Consider the following 12,181-nt stretch of genomic DNA (forward strand, 5'->3'; position numbering starts at 1 on the left):
GCCTACTTGACCTTGTAGATCCATCTCGAACCCACCACTGATTTTCCTTCCGGTCTAGGAACAATCTCCCATGCACTGTTTCTGACAATAGAATCATATTCTTCCACCATGGCGTCTACCCATGGGGGATCCTCCACAGCTTCCTCGAAAGAGGATGGCTCAGTCACAACACACTTGCTCATCAGAGCCATGTATCCAGTGTACCGATCAGGTGACTGTCTCTGCCTGCGTTGGGCTGTAGGTGGTCCTACAACTTTCTCTACATCTTGAGCCAGTCGCTCAGCTTCTGTCAAGCGCTTTCGCCCTCTGATGGTTGGCGCTGCATGAGTGGTCTCTTCCACTCCATGAACCTCGTCCTGTGGCTCATCCACGTCCTGAAGCTCATCCTTAGGAACTAATAGCTCCTCATCTGCATGCAAGTGTAGCTCCCTCTCAAGCGAACACTTCATGGCTTTCTCCTCCTGAAATTTTATATCCCGTCGCACAACAATTTTACCACTGTCTGGCAAATACACACGATAGTTGTAGGGCGTATCAGTGTACCTCACAAATATCCCAACCTCTGCGGTCGGCTCCAACTTCTTCCTGGCATCCTTCGTCACATGCATGTAAACATTAGCACCAAAAATCCTCAAATGAGAAAGATCAGGCTTCTTACCAGAATAAGTCTCCTCAGGTGTACTCATGCCAAGTATCCTATGAGGACAACGGTTCTGCACATAAACTGTTGTATTGCATGCTTCCGCCCACAAGTGAAGGGGTAGGCCGTGATCATGCAACATTGCCCGTGCAGCACCCACAATCATTCTGTTCTTCTGCTCAGCTACCCCGTTCTGTTGTGGGTTATGGGGAGCTATGAGCTCTCTGCAAATCCCTTCTGCCTTGCAGAAATCCTTGAACTCGTCCGAGATGTATTCACCACCATTATCGCTCCTAAGAGCCTTCATCTTCTTCCCTAACTCCTTCTCGACCAGTGCTTGGAATTCACAGAACTTTGAATATGTCTCACTCTTCTTCTGCATGAAGAAGATCCAGCACTTACGAGAGAAATCATCAACAAAAATCACATAATACATGTGTTTTGCTGTCGAAGCAACTGAGAAAGGTCCACACACGTCTGTGTGAATTCTCTCAAGGATCGTCGTGGCACGACTATCCTTCTCGTAAAAGGTGGCTTTCACAAACTTCCCCAAAGTACACCCCTTGCACTGATCTGACTGTGCAAGTGTGCCTTTAGGAAGCCCTGTAGTGATCTGCTGCAATATCTTCAAGGCTCCATGGTGAAGGTGACCCAATCTCCTGTGCCACAACTCGCCATCATCCCGGCTCACCAATCCTTCTGCCTTGCCCGCCATTGCTGCACATCCATCTACATGCAACTGATAGAGGTTCCTCACTTGAACCCCTATCTTCCGGGTCTCACCAGTTGTCTTGCTGCGCAGGAAAGCCTTTCCCTCGCTGAAAACAACATCATACCCCTCGTCTTCTAACATCGCCACTGAGATGAGATTCTTCGTCAATCCTGGAACATGCATGACTTCCTTCAATACAAAGGGTTTACCAGACTCCCTCTCAAAGGAAATGGTACCGATACTGGTCGCACTATATCTACCATCATCGCCCATCTCGATGTGCACTCCAAGATCTTTGTCCTCCAAATCAGAGAACAAATCTCTATCTCCCATCATGTGAAAAGACACGCCACTTTCCAAGAACCACACTGATCCCATCACACTTGAAACCAAGCATGCGATCAATGAAAAATCAATCTCAAACTGTGAGGCTAGAGCCTCTCCTGCTGAAGATCCAGTAGCCTGCTTGTTCTTCTTCTTCTGCGGACAATTAGTGACATAGTGTCCTTGCTGGTGACAGTGAAAACACTTCACCTTGGACATATCCTACTTCTTACCTTTCGCACCAGACTGAGAAGCTTTCTTGTTCTTCCCCTTCTTTGCTTTGGCAGCCAAAGCACAATTCTCTTCATCAGATACCTTTGATGAAGATCCATTCTCACCTTTATTGTTTCTGAGTTTACTCTTGAGCGCCAGGTCGCTCTTGCTTTTGAATAACATTTGCAATCCATTGAAAGACATTTCAACAACACTGTTGCAAATTCGATTTCCACCAGCTCAAACTCAACTGCTTCCGATCTAAAATTAGTGAGAACACAATATTTCTCGTACAGAGATTGACTGTATGGGCATTCACCTGATATCTCACCTTCCAAAGGAAGGATGAATCCAGAGGCTACCTGGCCCGATTACAGACTCTGCCTAAAGAAATAGAATTTAAACACTTCCTGAATAGTAGATCTGATGATCAACAGCTCCGATACCATGTTATCTAGCTAGCTCTGATACCATGTAAAAATTTTGAATAATTTAACACATATTCAACAGAGATTATGTTGATCATGTACTATTGCGGAAAACATACACAATACATAAGCTCCTCTACGTTGATCATCAATATAGCAGCATCAATGACAATAAAACATCAAGAGCATTCACACATTAACACAGTATGTAACCCGGGGAAAGCATCTCGCTAAAAACCCCACACTATCTATATATTAATGATTGAGACCATGTAACATTACAAAGTACAATGCTTATCACAAGCAATCCAGTACCAGCTCCACCTGTTACACACAATACAGCTCAGATCTGATCTCCAAATCTATTCCACTGCTTGCCTGCCTCCACTGCTCAATACCTGCTCAAGAATGAATGAGAATGGTCTACCAAACTCGTATTTCACCTCCAAAGAATCACTCACAATGTGTAAGACGTGAGCAGAAGCTACAAACTGGGCAAATACATGAGCAAACTCATTGGCATACTCAATCCCTTGATTGTTCAAGATCTGATGCACAACTATAGTCACAACTGATAGCAATCTAATTCTCTAACACCTGTCCCTGCTAAACTGAACATGCACTGACATGCAACTGAGTTAACTGATGTATTCTATAGTTGTATTATGAGTTAATAATTAGTTTAACAACTCATCATTAGTCTATTTGCAGTTAGACTAACTACAACTAGTTTAACCAAGTCAAACTGAACACAACTCCATCAACTCCCCAATCAACTCCACCAAACTCAACTGATTGAGTTCTAACTGAATTCATGCATGCAACAACTCAACTGACTCATAAGAAAAGCATACTTCCTTCTGACAGCTGCATGGGCCACATCTGTAGCTCAAACTGAAGTGCTCCAAGAGAATAAGATCAAGTTTATAGTCCAAATATTGTTATGAGACAATAATATTTGACTTTTCTATTTTTGATAGCCAGTCTAAAAATAGACTTTGATCACACACACTGTGGTCACCCACACTTTGGTCACCCACATTGTGATCACTCACACTGTGATCACTCACACTGTGGTCACCCACACTGTGATCATCCACACTGTGATCAAAAATAGAACTTGCGCCATAATTTGCCTGCGGGCCCACTTAGTGAAGGCGACTCTTTTCACTAAGCTCCATCATCTTATTGCAATCTGAACACTCTCTCTCGACAAGATATGGATTATCAGCAACCCCTATCCTGCCTCGGTGGTACTCGAATTTTCTCCTGGTGAGAGCCTTCGTCAGAATATCAGCATCCTGATCCTCCGTTGGAATGTATGAAAGCAACATGATCCTCCGCTGCACACAATCTCTGATATGATGGTACCTGATGTCAACATGCTTAGATCTATCATGAAATACAGGATTAGCCGAGAGTTTAATGCAACTCTGGTTATCACAGTAAATCACAGTAGGATCCAAATGAGAACCGAACAAACCAACCAGGATCTTCCTCATCCATATAGCCTCGCATGCAGCCAAACTTGCTGCCATATACTCGGCCTCCGCTAAACTGAGTGCCACGGATCTCTGCTTCCTGCTGTACCAAGAAACTGCTGTCGATCCAATACTGAAGACCCCTCCTGATGTGCTCTTTCTGTCCTTTGGGCTCCCTGCCCAATCTGCATCCATGAAGCCACATAGCTTCACCTCATCCTCCTGTCTGTACCACAAACCATATCCCGATGTGCCTCTCAAGTAGCGCAATACATGCTTGCTAGCCTTCCGGAAGAGCTTGGTAAGCTTAACCATAGCTTGTGAACGTTGGTTAACTGCATAGCATATATCAGGTCGTGTATTGACCAAATACATCAGCGACCCCACCAACTGTCGATAAACAGTGGCATCCACTTCTTCTCCCGAAGTGGCATCCTCCTTTCTCCAACCTCCAGGAAGAGGAGTATCAACAGGCTTGCAGCCATGCATGTTGAACTTCTCCAGTATCTCCCGAGCATACTTTCCCTGAGAAACAAATAGTCCACCACTTCGCTGCCATATTTCCAATCCTAGGAAATAGTGAAGGAGGCCCAAGTCCTTCATCTCAAACTCTGTAGCAAGATCCTTCTTGCATGACAGTATCAACAGCTCATCACTAGTTAGAATCAAATCATCAACATACAGTACAATGATAAGCAACTTACCCTCCACCACAATCTGGTATAGCTTAAGATCCGCCTCGCTCTTGGAGAATCCAAGTCCTGTGAAATAGTTGTCTATCCGTGTGTACCAAGCACGTGGTGCTTGCTTCAACCCATACAGCGCTCTCTTGACCCTGCACACATGCAACTCACTGTTGAAGACCTCAAAGCCTTCGGGCTGCTCAATGTACACCTCCTCCTCAATGACTCCATTGAGGAACGCAGTCTTCACATCCATATGATGAATGTGCCATCCCATTTGCGCTGAGAGAGCAAGAATCGTCCGTATGGAAGAATACCTTGCGACAGGTGCAAAGGTCTCCTCATAATCGATCCCCTCTATCTGTGAAAAGCCTCGGGCAACAAATCTTGCCTTGTACTTCTCCACACTCCCGTCAGCTGCCTGCTTGACCTTGTAGATCCATCTCGAACCCACCACTGATTTCCCTTCCAGTCTAGGAACAATCTCTCATGCACTGTTTTTGACAATAGAATCATACTCTTCCACCATGGCGTCTACCCATGCGGGATCCTCCACAGCTTCCTCGAAAGAGGATGGCTCAGTCACAACACACTTGCTCATCAGAGCCATGTATCCAGTGTACCGATCAGGTGACTGTCTCTGCCTGCGTTGGGCTGTAGGTGGTCCTACAACTTTCTCTACATCTTGAGCCAGTCGCTCAACTTCTGTCAAGCGCTTTCGCCCTCTGATGGTTGGCGCTGCATGAGTGGTCTCTTCCACTCCATGAACCTCGTCATGTGGCTCATCCACGTCCTGAAGCTCATCCTTAGGAACTAATAGCTCCTCATCTGCATGCAAGTGTAGCTCCCTCTCAAGCGAACACTTCATGGCTTTCTCCTCTTGAAATTTTATATCCCTTCGCACAACACTTTTACCACTGTCTGGCAAATACACACGATAGTTGTGGGGCGTATCAGTGTACCCCACAAATATCCCAACCTCTGCGGTCGGCTCCAACTTCTTCCTGGCATCCTTCGTGACATGCATGTAAACGTTAGCACCAAAAATCCTCAAATGAGAAAGATCAGGTTTCTTACCAGAATAAGTCTCCTCAGGTGTACTCATGCCAAGTATCCTATGAGGACAACGGTTCTGCACATAAACTGTTGTATTGCATGCTTCCGCCCACAAGTGAAGGGGTAGGCCCTGATCATGCAACATTGCTCGTGCAGCACCCACAATCGTTTTGTTCTTTTGCTCAGCTACCCCGTTTTGCTGTGGGTTATGGGGAGCTATGAGCTCTCTACGAATCCCTTCTGCCTTGCAGAAATCCTTGAACTCGTCCGAGATGTATTCACCACCATTATCGCTCCTAAGAGCCTTCATCTTCTTCCTCGACTCCTTCTCAACCAGTGCTTTGAATTCACAGAACTTTGAATATGTCTCACTCTTCTGCTGCATGAAGAAGATCCAGCACTTACGAGAGAAATCATCAATAAAATCACATAATACATGTGTTTTGATGTCGAAGCAACTGAGAAAGGTCCACACACGTCTATGTGAATTCTCTCAAGGATCGTCGTGGCAAGACTATCCTTCTCGTGAAAGCTGGTTTTCACAAACTTCCCCAAAGTACACCCCTTGCACTGATCTGACTGTGCAAGTGTGCCTTTAAGAAGCCCTGTAGTGATCTGCTACAGTATCTTCAAGGCTCCATGGTGAAGGTGACCCAATCTCCTGTGCCACAACTCGCCATCATCTCGGCTCACCAATCTTTCTGCCTTGCCCGCCATTGCTGCACATCCATCTACATGCAACTGATAAAGGTTCCTCACTCGAACCCCTATCTTCCGGGTCTCACCAATTGTCTTGCTGCGCAGGAAAGCCTTTCCCTCGCTGAAAACAACATCATACCCCTTGTCTTCTAACATCGCCACTGAGATGAGATTCTTCGTCAATCCTGGAACATGCATGACTTCCTTCAATACGAAGGGTTTACCAGACTCCCTCTCAAAGGAAATGGTACCGATACCGGTCGCACTGTATCTACCATCATCGCCCATCTCGATGTGCACTCCAAGATCTTTGTCCTCCAGATCAGAGAACAAATCTCTATCTCTCGTCATGTGAAAAGACACACCACTGTCCAAGAACCACACTGATCCCATCACACTTGAAACCAAGCATGCAATCAATGAAAAATCAAGCTCAAACTGTGAGGCTAGAGCCTCTCCTGCTGAAGATCCAGCAGCCTGCTTGTTCTTCTTCTTCTGCGGACAACTAGTGGCATAGTGTCCGTGCTGGTGACAGTGAAAACACTTCACCTTGGACATATCTTGCTTCTTACCTTTCGCACCAGACTGAGAAGCTTTCTTGTTCTTTCCCTTCTTTGCTTTGGCAACCAGAGCACAATTCTCTTCATCAGATACCTTTGATGAAGATCCATTCTCACCTTTATTGTTTTTGAGTTTACCCTTGAGCGCCAGGTCGCTCTTGCTTTGGAATAACATTTGCAATCCATTAAAAGACATTTCAACAACACTGCTGCAAATTCGATTTCCACCAGCTCAAACTCAACTGCTTCCGATCTAAAATTCGTGAGAACACAATATTTCTCGTACAGAGATTGACTGTATGGGGATTCACCGGATATCTCACCTTCCAAAGGAAGGATGAATCCAGAGGCTACCTGGCCCGATTACAAACTCTGCCTGAAGAAATAGAATGTAAACACTTCCTGAATAGTAGATCTGATGATCAACAGCTCCGATACCATGTAGAAATTTTTTCTACAATTATCTAGCTAGCTCTGATACCATGTAGAAATTTTGAATAATTTAACACATATTCAACAGAGATTATCCTGATCATGTACTATTGCGGAAAACATACACAATACATAAGCTCCTCTACGTTGATCATCAATATAGCAGCATCAATAACAATAAAACATCAAGAGCATTCACACATTAACACAGTATGTAACCCGGGGAAAGCATCTCGCTAAAAACCCCACACTATCTGTATATTAATGATTGAGACCATGTAACATTACAAAGTACAATGTTTATCACAAGCAATCCAGTACCAGCTCCACCTGTTACACACAATACAGCTCAGATCTGATCTCCAAATCTATTCCACTGCTTGCCTGCCTCCACTGCTCAATACCTGCTCAAGAATGAATGAGAATGGTCTACCAAACTCGTATTTCACCTCCAAAGAATCACTCAAAATGTGTAAGACGTGAGCAGAAGCTACAAACTGGGCAAATACATGAGCAAACTCATTGGCATACTCAATTCCTTGATTGTGCAAGATCTGATGCACAACTATAGTCACAACTAATAGCAATCTGATTCTATAACACCTATCCCTGTTGAACTGAACATGCACTGACATGCAACTGAGTTAACTGATGTATTCTATAGTTGTATTATGAGTTAATAATTAGTTTAACAACTCATCATTAGTCTATCTGCAGTTAGACTAACTACAACTAGTTTAACCAAGTCAAACTGAACACAACTCCATCAACTCCACAATCAACTCCACCAAACTCAACTGATTGAGTTCTAACTGAAGTCATGCATGCAACAACTCAACTGACTCATAAGAAAAGCGTACTTCCTTCTGACAGTTGCATGGGCCACATCTGTAGCTCAAACTGAAGTGCTCCAAGAGAATAAGATCAAGTTTATAGTCCAAATATTATTATGAGACAATAATATTTGACTTTTCTATTTTTGACAGCCAGTCTAAAAATAGACTTTTATCACCCACACTTTGGTCACCCACATTGTGATCACTCACACTGTGATCACTCACACTGTGGTCACCCACACTGTGATCATCCACACTGTGATCAAAAATAGAACTTGCGCCATAATTTGCCTGCAGGCCCACTTAGTGAAGGCGACTCTTTTCACTAAGCTCCATCATCTTGTTGCAATCGCAACAATGTGGACTCAAATAATACAAGATATGTTCCGCCACATCGTCGTGAAGACGAAAAATCTAATGTGGAAATGCAAAGGATAAAAGAGGGTAAATGTAAACGCTGTGGTGAGAAGTGGGACCCCAAACATAGGTGTGCTTAAGGAAAAGAACCAAAGAACCTATATAATTGTGAAGCAACCAATGATCCAAACGGTGAAGATTATGACATAGAAGACATAGAAGACGCCCCAGAATTCTCACCAGAACTAGATGATGGAAGTATTCCACAAGTATCATTATCAGCGATGACAGGTATATCACAACCTTAGACTTTAAAGTTAAAAGGACACATAAAGAAGAACAACGTAGTGGTTCTCGTCGACTCTGGAAGCACACACAATTTTTTAGATGCAATTGTGGCAAAGAGACTCAATATCTTTTCATTTCCCTTACTAAACATGAAAGTGATGGTAGATAATGGTAAGAAGATTGAAAAGGTAGGGAAATGCCATAAGGTCAATTTGCAGATTCAAGACTTTAATCTAGAGTCTGCATTCTTCACGGTACTGTTAGGAGGAGTAGATGTAGTCTTAGGTATCCAATGGTTACGAACTTTAGGTACTTATGCCGCCAACCATCAAGTACAATTTATAAAATTCAAATGGGGAGGTCAGAAGTACAAGCTACACGGATTCCAAGCACCCTAAAATCAAGTTGTATCATCATCTCAGATGATGAAGCCGAGTCGAAGAAGAACACCTGCTTATGCAACACAATGTCACCAATTAGAAATGTTATCTGCAAATATGACCAGAGAAGAGTCACCAGAGATACAAGATCTGATTCGGAGGCATGAAAAAGTATTTCAAGACCTACCTATGAAGATGCCGCCTAATAGGGAAATTGAGCATACAACAGAAGTCAAGGCAAGATCAGACACGGTCAACATCAAGCCATACCGATATCCACATCACCAAAAAACGGAACTTGAGAGATTAATCCAAGACCTTTTAAAATGTGCAACCTTGATCATCTTAGAATATCTGATCAAGTGGAAGGACTTACCCGAAGAAGACGCTTTCTGGGAGAATGAATCATTCTTCAACAACATCCATCGTTACTTATGCTTTGAGGACAAAGTATTCTTTCGAGAGGAAGGCAATGTTATGTAAAAAATTAGTTAACTTAGGTTTATTATTTAATTTTAATTTTAATTAGACAAAAGGGCACGATCATAAGATCATGCCCTTTCCCAAAGGGTGTCCATGGCGGTATATAAGCCAGGCACCTGCAATTGTAATATCATCATCTGTAATTTCATATTTTTAATAAATATTTATATATATAATTCTGCGTATCTTAAAGTTCTCTGCTTCACATGGAATTTCGATACGAGGCAGAAAAGGTATAGTCAGGAAAAGGTACATCTTTCACTCCAGGGTGAGATCTGTTTTGCTAATAAGAACCAGTTGAGACTAGAGATTCAAAGCATGCTGAAGAGAGCCTGACAAATTGTCAATTTTTCTATGGCAGAGAGCTGAAAGGGACCAAAGATATGAACTGGATGCTCCTTGGAGTCCTCGTAGCCAAAGTGCTTCATGGGCATCAGAACCTGAGAATATCAGCACAGCAAATGGCAGAGGACGTGCTAGTGAGTGGACTAGTGAATTTGGCCTTGTTGCTTCTGATCTATATAAAGTGAACGTACCGGATTCACCAATTGTAGATTATTTGGATGGACGTTTAACAATGCATACCTACTCTGATACCGAAGAAAGCTCGCCAGCAGGGTCTCCAGTGAAATCTACACAACAGAGAAACAAGTTTACATGTTTCTCATCAGGAAGTGAATTCCCAAAGTCTGTCAAAACATATGGAGGGCAATCACCTACATCTTCTTCATCATCATCTTCTTTAGCATCCACTTTCTTTTCAAAGTCACGGGAGTAGCTTATGTAAGCACTTTCATGTGCCAGAAGAAGTCACTAAATGGATAAGCAAGGAATTGGGAAAATTACAGCCCGTTTTGCCAGCAAAGAGCATAAATATCACTTTAATTCATTCTAGCATGGCTTGTGATGTGGCTATTGAGCGGCAATAGCCTTGCAATTAGAATGCCTGTTACCAGGAACTTCAAAATTGTTACATTCAGTTTTGTATATTTACAGCTTTGGAATATAACCTTCGTTTATATTGAAAACTTGTGGCCATTAATATACTGCTAACTAAACTTGATTTGTAGTTGTAGTTAGTTTGGAAGTTTAATCGAGTACTTGTGAAGAAAGAGTGAATTACCCGCCGGTTATTTATATCGGTTATGGTTCCAAATAATGGTCATCATTATACCGTTCCCATGTATGTGAACTTTCTATATTATTGATTTGTTGATAAAAACAAAACTGAAGTGGATAATTTGATGTGGATTTTGGATAAAACGGTAGTGGGTGGATTTTTAGGAATAGTTCGATGTTGATTCTGTTAGAATAATCAAAGTTTGGAACAGTGCTTGTTTATGCCATTTTAAATGGGTTTGAAAGCTTTTGCCTGTATCAAATTGTGCATGATTTTCAGGAGCTGCATTTGCAGGGAAATATTGTGACAAGTGAGCGAGTTAATCACTGGGTGTGAATCTTTGAATATTATAAAAAATATATGAACCTCAAAGGATCTGATTTTTCTTTGTTCTTCGTTTATTTCTCTTAGTGCTTGATTAATTGAAGTTTAAAACAAGTTTGTTCACCTTTAATTCTCAGTGTTTCCAATCAAGCTGCAATACCAGATTCAATTAAAAATGCAGCAGATGAAATAAAACAAATCTAAATTAATGGTAGATCTTTTACTAGAAATGGGTATGATTCTTTGAGTATTATAAAAAAATATTTGAACATCAAAGGATCTGAATTTTCTTGGTTCTTCGTTTACTTCTCTTATGCTTTGATTGAGGTTTAACTAGTTTATAAGTTTGTTCATTCTCGGTGTTTGCATTTAAGCTGCAATACCAGATTCAAAATATAAAAATGCAGCAGATTAAATAAATTAAATTTAAATCAAGGGTAGATCTCTTATTAGAAATGTGTGTGAATCTTTGAACCTCAAAGGATCTGTTTTTTCTTGGTTCTTCGTTTATTTCTCTTAGTGCTTGATTTATTGAAGTTTAACTAGTTTATAAGTTAGTTCATCTTTAATTCTCAGTGTTTCCAACTAAGCTGTAATACTAGATTCAAAATATAAAAACGTTTATTTCTCTTAGTGTTTGATTGGTTGAAGTTTAACTAGTTTATAAGTTTACCTTTAATTCTCAGTGTTTCCAACTAAGCTGTAATACTAGATTCAAAATATAAAAAATGCAGCAGATAAATTAATTAAATCTAAATTAATCATAGATCTCTTCCTAGAAATCGGTAAGAAGATGGGAAAATCAAATCTAAATTAGATCTGACTGAAAATCCGGTAAGAAGATGCGAATTTGATGGACATTGCAAAATCTATCAGAAAAGAAATGTTAGAATCTGTTACCTTTACCTTTTTTTTCAGAGAGAAAAACATCACGGATTATATTAAGAGAATATAAAGTTCTGTTACATAACATGGCCGTCCCATCCTGGAACATTGACAGATAGGTCTGATACTGCAGATTAATCGGGAAACTTCCCCCAAAAAAAAACTGTCCAGAGCTTACAAATATATCATCATTAGAAACAATTTATAAAACCATCCAAAAGCAGAGAGGAAGATCAAAAGAGAAAAGTCATCCACCATAAACCAAAAAAGAAACGAAACA

General features: G+C 41.6%; 1 protein-coding gene across 1 annotated transcript; it reads left to right on the top strand.

Moving 5' to 3' along the window:
• Window positions 1-9,778: 9,778 nt before the first annotated feature.
• Window positions 9,779-10,691, top strand: LOC149249486 (uncharacterized). Its single transcript, XM_089453129.1, has 2 exons — window positions 9,779-9,805; window positions 9,934-10,691. Exons 1-2 carry the CDS (start codon window positions 9,779-9,781, stop codon window positions 10,348-10,350), a joined length of 444 nt encoding a protein of 147 aa, XP_089309255.1. The 3' UTR covers window positions 10,351-10,691.
• Window positions 10,692-12,181: the final 1,490 nt, after the last annotated feature.

Source organism: Pinus tabuliformis, chromosome 7 (assembly GCF_031772625.1).
Source record: "Pinus tabuliformis cultivar Carrire ecotype Pingquan chromosome 7, CPIR1, whole genome shotgun sequence".
Lineage (NCBI taxonomy): Eukaryota > Viridiplantae > Streptophyta > Pinopsida > Pinales > Pinaceae > Pinus > Pinus tabuliformis.